Source organism: Fukomys damarensis, unplaced genomic scaffold (assembly GCF_012274545.1).
Source record: "Fukomys damarensis isolate Sample0158 unplaced genomic scaffold, DMR_v1.0_HiC HiC_scaffold_24, whole genome shotgun sequence".
NCBI lineage: Eukaryota > Metazoa > Chordata > Mammalia > Rodentia > Bathyergidae > Fukomys > Fukomys damarensis.
The window spans coordinates 10,658,165-10,675,239 of NW_022900936.1; the positions used below are offsets into that span (position 1 = coordinate 10,658,165).

Consider the following 17,075-nt stretch of genomic DNA (forward strand, 5'->3'; position numbering starts at 1 on the left):
AAAAAAAAAAAAAAAAAAAAAAAGAAGATCTGGGGATATAGTTCAGTAGAAGGCCTTGGGTTCAGTCTCCAGTACCAAAAAAAAAAGTGTTTGTGTAGTATTTTTGACACTGTTGGTAGATTTAATGTTCTGTCATTACATAGCTCAAATTATGTATTTTTTGCTTATGGAATTTTCACATTAAGAATTTTATAGCTGGGGATTTAGCTTAGTGATTTTGCCGCCTGCCTTACAAGTGCAAGGACCCAAGTTCAATCCCTAGTACCAAAAAAAAAAAAAAAAAAAAAAGAATTTTGTATCTTTTAAAAACATAGTTTTCTGATTAAAATTATATTCTTTCTAATTCAGCCTTTGAAAACTTCTTGTATGTACAGCTATCAAAGTTTCACTCGGTTTGTCAGGGACACAGGACACGAGGACCCTATAAACCATGACAAAGACTGCCAACAGTGGCAGATCCTCGGGTTCTGCTAGATGTTCCAGCATCAGTGTATCTAAAAGGGCGTCTTTTCTTAAAAGGCTTCAGGGCAGATAAAACCTAGATCCACAGCTCTGACTGTGTAGATCCTGGGTTGTTCCCTTTGTCCTGTGTTTAGCATCCTCAAGTTTTCTTTTATCCTCTCATGCCCTGGAAGATGATGATTTACCTGCTTTGGGACAAATTCTGGATGTTTTCCCACAGTGGGACTTCCCTGTATTCCGTCTGCAGTTGCTATGTCAAGGTGTGGGAACTTGAAATAAGCTAGAAACAGAAGGCGGAAGATGTGTTGCAAGACTTTGTGCGAAGTCTCCTGGAGTGTTAGAACTAATTTGATGGCACTGGGGACCATGTGGCAATTCATGAGCATCCACTTCATGTAAAAATACTTTTGTTTTGGTTCTGGGATTGAACTCAGGACCTTGCTCTTGTAGACAGACAGTGCTATTTAGGTAAATCCTGGCCCAAAAAACTTGACTGTTTCAGAGGAAAAGTGTTCTACCTGTGTTTTTTACAGTTGCATGGACATAACATGCTTACACAATACTTTTTCTTTATGTGGTTAGAGGAAAGAAGTCAGTGAAATCCCATAGTAAGGATTTTGAAAGTTTCTACCATGAAGAAATGACAAATGTTTGAGGAGATGAGTTTGTTTAACTTCATTTAAACATTATGCAGGGTAAACATGTATTGAAACATTAAATGGTATCCCATTAATAGGTACAATTTTTGTGCTTTTATCGCCAGTTAAAAATCAATTTTATGAGTTCAATCTCTGGTACCAAAAAAAAGAAAAAGAATTTTAAAAACCAGAGACATAGGATGCTATTATCTTAAGAATATTGTTATTCAATAAATGTACATTTAATTGAGAAAGAAAGGAAGGAAGAAAGAAAGAAATTGAAGAGGGATTCCTTCCTGCTGATTTTGCCCTGTCTTTACAGTGACCTGAACTACTACCACTAGGCAGACTGTAGGCGGCTGTGGAGGTTAGAGAGGACCGTATATTTCGCTTCTTTAGAAGTCAGGTTGAATTTGGGAAGGAAGAAGGAAAGCAGAGGGACATGGGACAAAGTGGAGACCTTTTGAGCCTCTCAGAAGTAGGGGATTGAAATCAAAGTCCTCCGGTAGAGTTCAGGATCCCACAGCCATTTCTCCACTCTGTCCCTTAGAGAAACTCCAGGCTCTCCCAGCTTGAATTTTCCCTGCTGACTCCTCCCTCTCGTCTCTGCCCCTAACAGAGGAGGCAACCTGACACTCTTGCACTTTTTGCTGGGTTTGAAAACTGCGGCCAACGATGAGCTGGTGGCTGAGCTGGTGGTGAACATCCTTAAAGTGTGCCCAGACCTGCTGACCAAGTACTTCAAGGAAGTGACATTTTCCTTTCTCCCAAGAGTGAAGTCCACTTGGTTAAATAATATCAAACTGCTGACTAAGGTACAAAACATAACATTTCAAAACCCATTAGCTGGGCTAGGGCTGCAGTGCGAGGAGTTGAGGAAGACCTGGGCATTCTGCTCTGCCGAGCTGCATAGTGTGAAGACCTCCCTCCAGGGATAAAGGGGATATTTTAGATGGTGCAGTTTGGGTGACCCTGTCCTCTAAGTATGTTTGCTGAGCTAGGTTTTGAGGTTTATTCCTTTTGAGTATGTTGGGCCAATTGAAATGTTTGAATTGTAGGATGGCTTTTAAAGATTGATATCAGGTCTAAGAACAACTTGACGTAAGCTGTGATATGTTGGGTCTATTTGCTTAAGTAGATGTGTGGTAATTTCTTTTCAGCCGTAGATGTCAATGTTATCTACCAGTGGACGTGCAGCTTGAAATCCTTACTCCAAATGCTTGGGACCAGAAAGAAATGTTTCAGACCTTACAGGCTTTCAGGTTTTGGAATATTTGTATAGATTGTATTGGGTGAGCATTTCTAATCCAGAAAGGCACAATCTGAAATCCAAAATGCTTCAAATATGAAACTTTTTGAAACATCACGTCTTTTTGGTACTCAAAAAGCTTTAAATGTTAGGGATGCTTAGCCTATAGTTATTATAATTTCTCAGGCAGTAATGCTTGGCTCAGTTGAGCTTTTTCTCTCTCTTATTTATGGCCCGCCTCGTACATGTGAAATGCCTGGGATTGTTTCCATGTGCCTCAATCTGGACCTGGCATTATCTGTAAAACTAGCTTTTATTCACGGATTCTTGGAATTCCCCTTGAGCGCTGCTGTGTGCAAGTCCCAGCTGTACCTCCACATGAGAAGAAAGAAGGATGCCTTCGTGCTTGCTTGGGGAATACAGCCCTGTGACCAGCACCCTCCAGGGAGCTGCCGCTGGTACTGTCCTCCCCACCCCTCGTGAGGAGCAAGGGTGTGGTCTTTGCAATTAAGCTCCAGTCCTTACTTGGCCACTCAAGAGCCGTGTGGCCCAAAGGAAATCACTTAACCTCATTGAAATCCAATTTTGTCCTCCACAAATTTTTTAACCATCAAGTGTCCATACTTCAAAGGCTGCCATAGTTTAAAAGATGGCAGGGTTTGTCGAGGCGTGGTCATTGGTTAGTGATACCCTTATCTTATCACTTCCAGCTCAGTCCTAGCAGTGATTTCTCTGGGGCCTCCCTGGACCACAGGCCAAGCTGTGGTTTGGAGGTCACTGATCTGATGGTGGCCAGTGTGGTGCCCTCACGTATCTCTTAACAGGTCTTTCTCTTGTCCCTGCAGTGAGGATATGACCTTTATCACTACAGAATTACTTGGATTGGAATGGCTTCACTATTGCATGCCTATTTCCGGCAGCAACCAAATTTCTTTTCTCCTTTTCCTAGATCTATGAGGCCCAGCCAGAGATTTCCCGGACATTTCAGACCAGAGAGTTTATCCCCTTGCCGCGGCTCCTGGCGATGGTGATGGTGACCACGGTGCCTCCGGTGTGCAATAAGATCATGTTCACCCAGGCATTAAATGTAAGGTTGCTTCTGGACCTTCTCCTGCTGAACCCTCTGGCTGAGAATTCCAGCCTGGCTGTGTTGAATTGTTTTGTCAGGGAGCCTCTGAGGCTTCCAGGCAAGTGACCGGTGCCCTCACTTAGAGCAACGACTGTGGACAGGAGCCCATTCCCTCCAGCGAGCGATGGGTGGTGTCATGCCTTGTTCCACTCTAGCACGCTGCAAAGATGTCTCAATCCCTCCATGCCTCCCTACTCCTGCTAGGGTGGGATGGGATGGAAGAATGTTAAGTGTCAGAGGAAGGGAAATTCTTCCATTAAAGTCTCATTAGTTCAGAATTTCTGGACAGGGTAGGTTGAAATTTATCAACAGATCATTCTTTTTCTTGTGTAGTTGTGCTGGGGATTGAATACGGGGCATGGCACATGCTAGGCCAATGCTTTACTATTAGGCACATCCCCAGTAAATCTAATCTGTTTGAGTGAATAGCGTTAAGATTTCTAGGGAATATTTACTTTGAGAACTGTCTTCAGACATTTTTGGAGAATATGTTCATGGAAAAACTGAGCCTTAGATTTCATATCATTATTGATTAACATGGCCCCCGAGCCCCCTCAGAAGCCAAGCATTGTGTCACCATGTCGCTGTGGGCTTAGGTGAGTGGCTGTGGGCTGCTGGCGCTCCTGGGTTCTAGGCCCACCAGCCCCTCTAAGTCCAGTGGCCTAACTCTTCCCTGGGGAGACGAGGCATTCAGAGGGGCATCTCGCACTTTGAGCAGGCTGGGTTATGAGACATCAGCAGGAGCAGGGCCAGTGTGCTGTGTCGCTCGGGCATGAGTTAGCCCCATGGTGATGGGCGCAGTCACTAAAGTGGCGTCGGCTCCCGAGACTGCAGTGGAATTCTTTGATACCTGTCCAGGGTATGTGCTGAGCCTGGGTGGTGAGTGAGGAACAGAGAGGAGGAGGCCTGTGTGCGACTTAGCAGAAAGATCTTTTGTTCTGTTTGCCAAATCATCACAGGCAAAATTAGGACCCAGCTAACTTACCCATCTGTTTTGTGGGAGACATTCCTATTTCCTGAGACGCCTGCAGAAAATGGAATGGAAAGGAGCCCGTCAGAGGCATTGCACACCTGCACTTACTCCTGGCAGTCTGGGACATGAACGGCTGACCTCTCTCCTGTCTCAGTGTTGTCTCCGCACACCCCTGGAGGGTTTTCCATCCTCTGGAAAGAGTGGCTCGGGATGAGACCAGGCCTGGCTCCCTCCCCTTCTGCTGACTGCTGTCCTGTGCAAGCCCAGCACCATCGAGCCATAGCCTGGTCCCTTGTCCCCAGATGCCCTTGTGGAGAGCCGAGATTGTTTTTAGATGTGGGGCCCAGTGGTGTGAGAAGTTCTTGAGGCTTCAGTTGGAGGTTTTTTCCTCTTCTTACAGTGTTGTCTGAAGAACTTCAAATAGCACATGTTTTAAATCAGAAAAAGAGCTAGTTATTTTAGAAATGAGATGTTAGAAGGGTTGAGAAGCAGGTCATGGAGCTCCTACACTCCCAGCCTGCTAGGTGTTGTCCCAACTCTTGTTGGGGGCCTGCCTTAAGTGGATTATGTGTTAGAGCCATTGTGGGCTTTGGCATTTCCTGTGTTCTACCTAGGTGCACAGCATCCATGTAGAGTAAAACTGCGGCTGTTTGGAATGCTGGGCACTGGGCTGCCATGGATGTGAAACTAAAAGCCAGTCAGAGGCCTATGTGTTTCCCCCTCACTGCAAATCTCAGTGCTCCAGCCAGGATGCCCTAGGACTCAACGCTTGTGGCCTTGCCTGGGGATCATGTGTAGATGCACGATCTGCTTGAGTTGGGCTAGGCCAGGACCTGGGACTCTGCATTTCTTCCCTGCAGTAGGTACTTCTGGCACTATCAGTGGTCCATGAACAAACTGCCCCTGGCGTGCCCTGAGCACTTACCTCTTTGTTACTAGTACAGCGTCTTGAACCGTACTCAGTCTGTGGTCAGTGAGTTCTTTGAAGACCATCCTGGCAGTCACCTGAATATAACTAGGAAGTGTGTATGTGCCAGGCTTGTGATGCAAGTTGCCTCTTATACTAGTTCACTTTCTGTTATTGTGACAAAATGCCTGAAGCTGGCTGTGTATGAAGAAAAGAGTTTATCTGGCTAACAGTTTTATACAACAAAAGTCCAAGATTGGGCAGCCTCGTCTGTTCTTCGTCTGGTGAGGGCTGCCCTGGCTGTGTAACAATAAGGCGGGTAGGCAGAAAAGGACATAGCCGTGTGCAGAGGGAACCCACATGGTGTGTAGGAAGCCAGAGGCCAGGGAAGGCTCAGGCGTGTTCCTTTTGTAGCTACCCCCTCTCTTAAGAACTACCAGGGTTCCATGAGAACTACATGAATCCCTCTTGAGGATGGCCTGTCCATCCGTGATCTAAGCACCTTCCACGAGGCCACACCTCTTAGAGGTTCCACCTCCTCGTAGCACTGCCACACTGGGGACTGAGCTTGTGTCACATGAACCCTGGGGACGCAGACCACATCCAACCTATAGCAGTTGTTCCTGGCTTGGAGGGAGCTTCTGCCGAAGAACCTGATGTGTTTTCTTGCCGTAGCTCCACCTGACATTGTATGATCTTAATGGTGGCATGTGTGGGGAGGTGCGTGCTGGTGAGGCCTTGCTGCTGTTAACCCACGGGGCCCACGTTAGTGGGCGGGTTGTTTGTCAGAGGAGGCTTTCTGAAAAGGAAACCACCGTTAGGCTCCACCCTTAGTGACTTTTTCTGGCAGCTGCTGAGGTCAGACATGGAGGGTGTCTGGGTGGGCGAGGTCCCTGGGGCCTCCTCTTGTCATAGTGAGTCCAGCATGAATGGAGATGGGAAGAGCCAGAGCTGTAGACCTCTGTCCACCCGGACGCACTTGTGGGTGTAACTGCTTCTCTTCCCAGTTGGACAGCACATCGGTGAGACATGCAGCTCTGTCCCTCATGTCCTTCATTTTGAAGAGAGCATTGAACACTGTTGACCACTGCCTGAATAAAGAGGTGTGGCAAGAATCGGGCGTGTACACAGCGCTGATGATGGAAGAATTCGTGCAGCTGTTCAGAGAAGCGCTGAGCAAGGTGGGCACAGTCTGGCGTTGGGCTTTCCTTACCCATCTCCCCACTGAGCACAGTGAGGACAGGGCCATCCTGGGAGGCAAAGGTGGGGCCCAAATGACGATGCACCTGCTGGCCCCTGGGAGCGTGGCCGGCTGTGGTTCTGGGGGGACCTCCTGCCTCGTCGGGGGCCTGTGTTGTGCCCTCCCTCGCGCTCCTCTGCAACACTCGCTGACTGTGCTGTGGCCCCGCTGAAGGGGCTGGGTGACTTGGAAGCCCCTCCTGCTCCCTTCGGAGGCTGATTCTGCCCAGGCCGTGTGGGGCCAGGTCCCCCAAGCTGGCCCTGAGGAAGTGTTACTTTGACTCGGGTGAAGGTGTCTTCAGAGGTTTGTTTTTATTGCCAGATTTGTTTTTTTCACCAAATCGTTAGTGGTGTCTGCAGTTCAGATTGTACTGCAGCACAGAGCTTACACGGGGTGCGGGCCTGTTCTCAGCCCATGCTCTTGTCTCCTGTCCCACACACTTCGTGCTCACCGTCACGTTTGCACCTTTCCCCTCTGGACTTTGCTTCCTCTTACGATGTTCAATTCATTCATTTCTCTGTTGTTCAATGCAACTTTTTTTTTTTTTTTGCTGCTTTTTCCCATTCAGGTTCTGCCAGATCTGAACACTGTCGTGTGGGTCTGGCAGTCACTTAAAAAGCAAGAGGCGAAACAAGAAGACGAGAAAGGGAAGAAGAGCGGTGACCGGACTCCGGCTGCCAGTGCGGCTCACCAGTGTGGTGAGGGCTGTGGGGCCTCTGCTGTTTTCCGAGGAGGGAGCTGACGAGCAGTGTGTGGCGGCTCCTAGCTAGAGGGTCCTGCGGCCAGTCGTGTCCCAAGGCCCTTTGGCTGTGTGCCACTTCCTTTTTTGCTCAGGGGGAAGAAGCAGAATTGCAGTTTAAGTTTCAGTACCCACTAGAAATGTGTCCGTGCTTCATGCAAGTGTGGTCTCTGAAGACTCGAACACCGGGCACTGCCTGACTGGCCCTCGAATGGGTGGCAGAGTAGGAGGCTCTTTCTTGCTCTGTGACAGGGCTGGACTACACGGTTCCCCTCATATTAAAAAATGTTGACTCAGACCTCGTCGTTGGCCAGGCAGTGGGCTTTGCGGCCTGAGCCTGGACCCTCTTTAACTCTTTGGGCAGCGCTGTGAGGAAGTGCCCTTCTCAGATGAGGACTTGAAAGCACGGAGCAGAGTAGCCTTAGCCTGCCAAGACCTTCACGGCCAAGGGAGGCTGAAACTGGGCCCCTGGACCACACCACCTTGGCACTTTCCACCTGGTCACTGCCCGCAGCTTCACTCTTCAGCGTGTGACTGACTGCACTGTGGAATCGTGTGTCTGGGCCGCTTCCCTGACCAAGATCAAAAACCAAATCGTTTCCTAACTCAGGCTGTTTTCTTTGTTACAGACGATGCAGAAACCATTGTCCTGAAAGCCGTTCTGCTCCAGGTCATATGCCTCTTCCAAAAGGTGGTCCCCCACGTGGTCATGCAGTACAACTTTGATTTCAGCAAGCTCCTGAAAGGTGGGTCTCGGGCCGACAGCTGCTGCCAGAGGCGCCAATAAACCCAGACAAGAGCTCGGCTGCCGAGCATCAGCAAGGCTGGGGTCACTTTGCTGGGGTGTTTGTGAGCCTGCAGCCTGATTAATTTTATCTGGACCCCTGGTTTTTTAGTAGCTGGCTTTCTGTAAGTGAGGTTAGGTGAGTGCCGGTGGCGAAGGGGAAGCTAGCCAGCCTGGGTGGACTCCATGGACAGTCAGCACACGGGATCCCATTACCCTAAAGCTGTCCTGTACGGGAATGGGTACAGAGACTGACTGAGGCAGGAGAGGGTCCCGTGGAGGGGACGTCCCACCCTGTTTTTTTGTGCAGGGGCACTTCGGACCTAAGCTCGTATTTCACCCCAGTGAGTCAGACTCAAACCACATCTCGTAAAAATAATACCATGCTTGCCTGGTCTTGGATCCTTGGTGTCAGGTTTGTCTCATAAAATAGACTTTATAATTGGGCCTGCGGAAGACGACTTACAAAAATACCATTCTAGGGATTTATATAAGTGACATAAATAATCATTTTCAAGAGCTGTAATTTGCTTTTTAATCATCTGAAGGGATAAGGCTGTCTTTGCTGTGGGAATATGCAGTTTACTAGAGTGTGGCCAATTAGGATTTTTTGGCCATCTCCTCTCCACCCAAAGGAGAAATCAAACACTGGGTTGGAGGACAAGGACCCAGTCTCAGTTTCAGTGACCAGCATCTGTGGTGCACAGAAGGCCTGTGTGTGGGCCCCACACAAGAGAGCACACTCATGAGGGCCACACTGGGGGGCCATATAGGGTGGTGATGGCCATGGTGGGATGAGGTCAGCTTTGGGGAGGCTGCTTTGGGCAGAGAAGGATCTGCACAGTCTGGGAGGGAGCCAGGACGTGGACACAGGGCAGACCCACCCTCTTCCTTCCTAGGTGTGGGTTCCCCTCCCCAGACCTTTGGCTGGGTAGCAGTTTCTGATCACACCCCCCCAGGTGACTTTGTCTGTTTGACTCCCTCATGTCTGCAGGCATCATCTCCGAGCAGGGCCTCAGCCAGGAGGCCCCTCCCATCCTGCAGCACCACATGCTGAAGGTGGCCCTAGAGCTGCCTGCCAACAAGTTCTTGTGGTTGAAGGCACAGGTATGAAGTGGAGAGTTCCGGTCTTCCACCAGTAGCTAACCTGCTGGACCTGTTGGCTTTTTAATCTTGACTCTTACTTTTCTTGTTATTTTAAGGTGTTTATGGAAATAAAACACATTCATTCTTTCTTCTTTACCCCCAACCTGGAAGAGCTTAAGACAGAGGTAGAAGTAAACACCAAGCCAGCAGAATGCTGTGTCTGGTGGAAGGTCAGCAGACATTGCTAGCAGAGCATGTGTCTTCAGCAGCGTCCTCTGGGACCCTAGAGAGCACGTTGACCCAGAAGGAAGGCCCCAGTGCTGTGTTAGTCTCGTGCCATGAGGGAAAATGATCAGCCAAGCTGTGCCTTGGCTGGTGTGCTTCTGGATTGCTCAGAGTATCTGTTCTAATGAATTAGATCTTATGTTAGATTTTTATATGGAACCAAGAACATGGAAGTGCATGTTGCCATTTAAAGTCTAAGCATGCCTAGGCCCCGGGGTCCGTGTATGTCCCCCTGAATCCTCTTTCTAAGGTTCCTGGCATCAGAGTTGAGGGTAGCTCTTCCTGAGGACTTACCTCATGCCAGGCTGGACACAAGGGTTTTCGTGGCCCCTCCATCGATAACCCATAAAGACAGGGCACCGGGTACAGAGCATGTGGGACACTTCTGCAAGGCCCCCGCCATGCATGGGGGTCCAGGATAGGACCCAGTCAGTGTCACCCAGAGCCCTGTTCTCAGCCTTCCCCTGTACTGAGCCCCCTTGCCAGAAAGGCACGTGGGGGCATCGTTGACTGGTCTTGCACTCCTGCTGCATTGGGCCATTGGCACCTGATGATTTAGGTGGAGCTGAACTGAGGCCTGTTAAAGTTTAACAACTGGTATTAAGACATGAACTTATAGCCAGTGCCCATGTAGTGCTCGTGAGATGCATCTGCTGGCTAAGTGACCCCCAGCACTTTGCCGTATTTACCTCACCCTCATCGCCAAGGACTGCAGTGAATCACACAGACCTGGCAGAGTGTGGGCCGGGGATCTGGAGCTCTGCTCTTCTCCAAGGCAAAGTATGTACAAGTAGTGAGTGATGTTCACCCCAACATCCTGATAAGATGCAGCCATTGCAGCCTTGGTCAGGATCACACAGCCTGGGTCCCTCCTTGCCACCCAGGCACACAGTGTCTTCTGCACCAAAGCTCCCTGGGTTTGGTTTGCAGAAAACAGCACAGTTAGCTTCTCTTGCCTCCATTTTCAAAATAGCAGCTAGAATAGGTGTCTCTCTGGACCCTTGGACCGCACTGGCGCACGCAGAGGGCTGCGGTGCTTGCTGCCGTGACTTGCTGTCGTGTAACCACAGGGATGTTCCGGCTTTGAGTGGCCTCACTTCTGTGGTTCCTGTGAGACCACAGTCTTCTTGCTGAGTGTCATTAAAATGAGATGGGGTGAGGCCCCAGCAGGGTGTCACTGTGGGCATGTAGTCACCTGTCTGCCTAGCAAGTCATGGCCCTTGCTATTTTTTATAATGTGTAATTATTTACTGAAGTTTTATATATGTTTATAAATATGTATTGACAATATGTAACAATGTTCAAACAAATCTACAATGTTCTACAAATCTAGGAAGGCCCAGATGCAGACATTATTGGAGGAGAGCGATCTGTGTTCTACTTACTGATGAAAATGTTTGTGACCAGCAGCCATTTACACCTGAAGTCATCCACCAAACTTCTGATCATGAAGGTGAGCAAAGGATTCTGCAAAGCATCTATGCAGGTTTTCTTTCTAGTAGGTGCCCAGTAAATGGTTGTTGAATTCAGGATGTATCAGGGCTATTGTAAATTTTAATTAGAAGGTTGTGTGGTAATTGCCAGTGTGCCTTAAATTTAGTTTGATTCCCAAGAGATGGCACCATGGAGTAGTTAAAAACATCAGCTTTCAGCTCTGCTTCTTGGGTGTGAATCCAGGTTCTCCTCTTGCCTGAGTGGTGCTGGGCAGATGACTGATCTCTCTGAACTTAGCTTTCTCAGGGTGGCGGGGATGAGACATGACAGTAGTGGCAGCTCATGCCTAGAACACCGCGGGCCCTGTCCCCTTGGATCTGTCAGATAGCTTTGCCTCTTCCCTCGTTCCCGGACCCCAGGGCTTCCCACCTGTGCTGCCTTATCCACCCCCACAGCACCAGCATTGCCCAAGTCAGTGGGGGAGAATAAGGACTCTTTTCACTTCTTCCTTGCCACATTTTTTGCTTTTCCAGTGTTGCCTCCGGTCACGCTGTGGGGAATTCATTCCTCATTTCTGCTCTACAGTAAACCTTTTGGGGGTGGGGGTGCTACGGGACTCACATCCACTGTAGGGTGCAAAGATGCGACCTCTCACCTCTGTGAAGAAGGGCTGGTGACCTTGCTGTGCTTTCCCCTTCTCCCCCGATTTGTCCGAGGGGCATGGCTATGTGAGCCTTTGCCTCCAGCGTACCTGTCCTTATAGGCATTGCAGGTGGAATCCGGTGCCCGCCGCAGATAGGTGGAACTGACACAATCAGGTGCTTCTTTGTCACACACCGTTGCAGGGCTCTGTGCCATGAGGCTGCTGACACCACAAGTCTCTCATCAGGCTGTTAGGGGATGTCGCTTACTCACATACTCAGCCCCATGGAGCAGATCCTGTCCTGCACTGTGTTCTGTTCTGTTGGAAACGGTGTGTTTCTTGCCCAGCCGAGTCCAGGTGCCACATTGAAATGACCCGGTGTGGCCGGCTCTGACCTTGGAGGATTTCCCACAGCCTGAAGGTTGAGGGGCCGTGAGGGGTCAAGCTGTGCACATTTAGCTGGGTCTTTGTGAAAATCCATAGAGAAGGCCACTCCCCCAAGTAGCGGCTGAATCTTTTCTTTGCATCTTTTCTATAAATTTAGAAATAAGGAACAGGAATAAGCTGCAGCTAGACAAGGAATTGAGTTGTGGTTAAAGGTTTGGGTGGCACGTTCGCACCTTCCTGCTCCCAGGTCTCCATGCCCTGGCACAGAGTGAAGCCACTGCAGGTTCTTCGGAAAGCAGGCTGTGCTGTGACCTGGGCCCTGGGTCTGCTCACTGACAGATTCTGCGGGACACGGGTGTGTTTGAATACACCTGGAAGGAGCTGGAGCTCTGGCTGGAGCACCTGGACGACACCTCGGAGGACAGCAGAGACACCGTGATTCGGTTCCTGGAACGCGTAAGCACAGACTCCCCACCTACAGGAGCACGTCCCGGGGTGATTGCACACAGGTGCCCTGCGTGTCATTGAGGTGCTTCTGATGCAGCAGTGTCAGAGGGGCTTTTGCCCTGGCTTACTTCCTAATCCTGCTGCGATTCCACTTAGCATTAGAATCGGGACCACAGGAATATGTTACTGCATGCTTTTTAATTTTCTTTTGGTAGTTTGTTTTTCCATGATGGAGTCAGTGGGAGTGCACCAAAAGCCATGTTAAAAGCAGTAGTCTATCTAGATACTAAGAGGAAATAATTTTTTAAATTATGCAACAAAAAGTTAAGAAAAAAATCTTTGCAGTGAAATTGCTGTTTTTATTAAGAACAGCTAACATTTTAGCACTTCCCTCGATGGTGACCAGTGACCCTTTTGTCCCATCCTGTCCTGTCCCTGTCCCCGTGCCTGTGCCATTTCACTTGTCACCATGTAACTGTTTTCCACTTGGCTCTCAACTGCCCAGGTTTTATTGACTTTGGTAGCAAATCGTTACATATACACAGACAAAGCATCGGACTTTGTCCAAGAAGCCAGCGTGCTGCAGGCCACTGCGACCAGGCAAGACACGGATGATGCCAGCATTCCCGTCTCGCACATCGATGGTAGGCTCCCCTCCTTCCTGTCCTGCTTGGGTTCTGAAGATCAAGCAGCTTGGCAACTTAGAGTCAGAACAGGAATGACTCCGATGCCTCAGGCAAAATGCAGGCACCACATTTCTTTGTATCCAAGGTCAGCCTGCTCTGGAATGTTTATGTTATGAGAAATGTGCATAGAATTTACTCACCTGGATGTTTTAACTTGGTAGCATTTTCTGTGATCCAAGTGTTTTGTAGGCTTTCTACGAATGTTAATCTCAGAAATAGCTCTAAGGGAAGGAGGTAATATTGTCCTCATTTTATTTATAGATCAGGCAACCAAGGCACAGAGAGGGTGAATAAATTTCTCAGACTCACTGCTGTGGAACGCTGCAGACACTGGCTCCAGGCTGTGCTTTCCCCCTCAGACCTTAGCTTGTTTGCCTGCATATCCATGTTAATGTTCCAAGGCTTTGCCACCACTGATATTCTGCATTTTGTCAAAGACTGTAAAGAATTTATAGACAATATCTCCACCTATTTAGTATCAAATAGTATCAAGCATTTTACCCCAAGAGAAGTTTAGATTTGTTTTATTCTCTTCTGTGCAAATACTTGTTCCACATTTGCTGGGAGTGTTGGCAGTGGGGTCCTTTGGTGGTGTTTGCCTTAGTGGGACTGGACCCCCGTCTGTCTCAGATGTGCTTGACATGGTGGACGTCCTGGTGGAGGGGAGCGAAGGCCTGGACGAGGAGATTGGGTTCTTGCTGAATGAAGACATGATCCTGCTCACGTTCCCATTCAGCGCTGTGGTCCCCGCAGCCCTAGAAACCAGGAACAAGTTGCTCCTTGGGACAGAAAATGGAGCAGGTACCTGTGCACGGTCAGGCTAACCCGGCTGTGTTGGCCAATGGGGTCTCTTCACTGTTTATCCTTCACGTGTGGATGCTAAGAGTGAACGTCTCATATTTGTAGGGTTTTCAAGCAGCTTAGTCCCAAAGCACCCACAGTCAGGAGAGCACAGGCTTTCTGCTCCCCCTTGACCTGGTTTAATCAGCTCAGGTCTGCTTCCTGTCCTTGCCAGGTTGTCCTCCCAGGTGGCTGTCATCCAGAAGGTGGCTCAGGGGTCCAGGCTGCTGTTGCTGCTGTATCCCTTGGCCATTTCAGCAGTGGCTTCTAGGCTCTGCTGTGGCATGGGATGAGAGTGGACAGTCATGCAGGGCGTGTTCTGGGACTAACCCAGGCAGATAGCCCCATCCTCTCTGCCAGAGACGCTTGTGTGCCAGGGCAGAAGGGAAGAGTTTGCAACCACCAAGACTTGGGTCTAAGTGGCTTTGGTCTTGCCTCTTATACGCCTAGGTCTGACTGATGATACCTGACCGTGTGCTATCTGTTACATAAGACGAAGCCTAATATAATCCCTGTTACTTGGGAGGTTGAGGCAGGAGTATTGCAAATTCAAGGCCAGCCTGGGCAACCTTTGGGATAGTGGGAATCTGTCTCAAAAAAGGCCTGAGAGTTCAGTTCAGTGGTAGAGTACCCTAGCGTTGGATCCCCAGTTCCACAGTAAACTGAAATGAAATACAGTAATGCAGAGCCTAGGCCGGGGTGTGGTAGGACCCACCTTCCCATGCGGTCATGCAGCCCTTTGTGGAGCTGGCGTGAATGTCTCTGGGTCTCACACGCGTGTCAGGGGTGGTAGTATTGGGGGATCTCAGAAGGGGGCTCCGGTGGGCTTCTTCCCAAACACTCCTGTCCTCAGCAGGGGAGAGCATCGTGGCGTATCTGACGGCAGTGCTCACTGACCTCCTCCACACCCAGAGGGACCCCTTGGCTCTGTGTCTTCTGCTCCAGGCTTACGACAAATTTGAGCCTCCTGGCCCGCCTTGCCGCCAGCAGCTGTCCCAGTTTAACAGCTACTACAGCCTCTGGATCCCGGAGCAAGCCCGAGAGGCCTGGGTGAGCCGCAGTCACAACCAGTGCTGCAGAGAGCTTGCACAGCTGATGTGACCGGAGCACAAAGCCCTCAGCGATTTGGCAGAATGAAATTTTCTGCTGGGCCTGGGATCATTGGCTGGGCCCCCATTCAGTGGGAGGTCTTTCCTTTTTTCCCATCTTGAGTGTTTGTGGTGCTTGTCTCATAGCCCGTGCCTGCAGGCCTTGGCATGTGCCTGGACTTAGTGCTCAGCTCCCAGGCCTGGCCCCTTGCCCCTCGGCCCCCGCAGACTCCCCTCTGCTAAAGCTGGCAAGTACAGGGAGAAAGAGTTGTCTTCGGTGGGGACTACATTCTTCTAGTAGGCTTCCGGCTGCAGTTCAGGTACTCATCAAAGCCCTGTAGGGCAGGAAGTGGGCTTTTTTGTGGATTCATTCAATTTCCCTGCTCAAGAAAGCCGACAGCCTAGCTGTGATGGCAAACCTTTTAGAGCTTTCAGTGATAACAGCTGGCTGCAGCATGTGCCAAAGGTGCGCCACCGCTGGCCTGGGGCCTTAGTGAGCGGGGAGCCATGTGGATGGCGTGTCCTGTTGATCCGACCTGCCAGGCCCCACACTAAATGTACTTCATTTATTCCGAGCCATTGAATCCTCATAACTGTGAGAAGGAGATCAAGACTCTGCCCACACTTTATACACACGAGGAAACAGGCACGGACTGCTTCCCTCACCACCCATTTTGGTTGTGCCTATGACAGCCGTTGGCACCTTGCTCCACACCAAGGCCTGGTACAGCCCAACAGTGGCTAGTGTTGAGCATCTGGGAGTTGAGTGCTGCCCCACTCCGATGTCAGTGGCCACCGCTTTGAGGGCGTCACAGCAGTGGGTCTCACTTGCCGGGGTGTGTGACCACTGCCAGGGGCCTTGTTCAAATTCAGCCACTGGGCCCAACCCCACTTTTTGAACCAGCAGTTCTGGAGTGAGGCCTGAGGGTCCCAGGATCATGCTTTGAGAAGCACTGGGTGTCAGGGCACAGGCAGCCATGAGTTTATGAGTTCTAGGGAGTTGAGTGCAGTTGTGATAATACAAGCCATGTGAGGTAAATAGGGAAGATATTCTGCAGTTAGGTTAGAAGAAACCAGCTCCCATTTGAGGCAGAAAGCACCAGAGATTTCTTTTCATTCTATCCGTTGTTTTCCCATCCTTAACAACGAGGCAGTCTGACAGGGCTCTTGGGGAGGCCGCTGCTCATGGCACAGGCCCCTCTGAGCTGTGGTTTCCCCTTTCGGGTGAGTTGTCCCTGGCTCCTGTTGTTAAATCCTGTTTCTGGAACATGGCAGGCTCTGTTCATAGCCTTGCCCACTCCCTCAGCCCCTGCAGGTGTCCAGCAGCTCTGCACCCTGTGTCCCTGCCTCGGCCTCCTGCTTCTCGGCCCTGCTGCAGGCAGCCTACGAGAGCCACACGCTCGGGGACGAGCATGTTCAGGCGCAGCTCCAGGCCGCCGTCCAGCGCCTCACCCTGCGCCAGGCCCTGTGCTCCTCCAAGCAGGTGCTGCTCTACCTCAGGAGCACTGTGGAAAACTTCTGCCAGGTCAGCACCGTCCCCTCAGCCCTGTGCTCCCTCATTCCACCTCCAGAGTGGCCTTTTCTGACTGGGACAGGGCCTCTGATGGCCCCAGAGCCACGGGATGGACTCCACTCTATGCCATTCCCACGCCAGCCGCCTCTCCTCCCTGGAACAGATGGGCAGAGGCAGCATTGCTGCTTTCTCCAGACCATTGTGTCCTCAGCAGCGATAGATGGTGACCCACGCGTGGCCTCAGTTTGTCTTGGGGCCATTCACAGGCAGGGCAGGGCCCCTCCTGTAGTAGAATAGATCAGCAGCTCTGCCAGGCCTGCCCCTCCTTCCATAGTTTCTTCATTTGACACTCACAGCTGAGCTCTTCCCTGAAGTTGTTCACAGATCTTCAGGGCAGGTCTTGAGGTTGGCCTGTTCCCCTCATTTCAGCCGAAAGAAGCCCGTGCTTCTCATCAGAGTTGGGAAGACAAGTCTCTCCCTGAGAGCTGACTCGGGCTGTTGGTGTTCGCAAACACAACATGTGAAGGAGCCGCCCCCTCAGCCTG

General features: G+C 50.2%; 1 protein-coding gene across 3 annotated transcripts in view; it reads left to right on the top strand.

Moving 5' to 3' along the window:
* The window catches only part of Urb1 (URB1 ribosome biogenesis homolog), a 65,007-nt gene that overhangs the window by 19,175 nt on the left and 28,757 nt on the right, over positions 1 to 17,075 (top strand). For 2 of the 3 annotated variants that reach the window (XM_010608631.2, XM_010608633.2), the window contains exons 9-20: positions 1,720 to 1,915; positions 3,299 to 3,436; positions 6,366 to 6,539; positions 7,167 to 7,296; positions 7,967 to 8,083; positions 9,116 to 9,228; positions 10,826 to 10,945; positions 12,296 to 12,412; positions 12,909 to 13,047; positions 13,720 to 13,890; positions 14,783 to 14,979; positions 16,324 to 16,542. In XM_010608631.2, coding sequence (XP_010606933.1) covers positions 1,720 to 1,915; positions 3,299 to 3,436; positions 6,366 to 6,539; positions 7,167 to 7,296; positions 7,967 to 8,083; positions 9,116 to 9,228; positions 10,826 to 10,945; positions 12,296 to 12,412; positions 12,909 to 13,047; positions 13,720 to 13,890; positions 14,783 to 14,979; positions 16,324 to 16,542 — 1,831 coding nt within the window. The remainder of the gene's footprint in view (positions 1 to 1,719; positions 1,916 to 3,298; positions 3,437 to 6,365; positions 6,540 to 7,166; positions 7,297 to 7,966; positions 8,084 to 9,115; positions 9,229 to 10,825; positions 10,946 to 12,295; positions 12,413 to 12,908; positions 13,048 to 13,719; positions 13,891 to 14,782; positions 14,980 to 16,323; positions 16,543 to 17,075) is intronic. The other variant, XM_010608632.2, reaches the window with a different exon arrangement.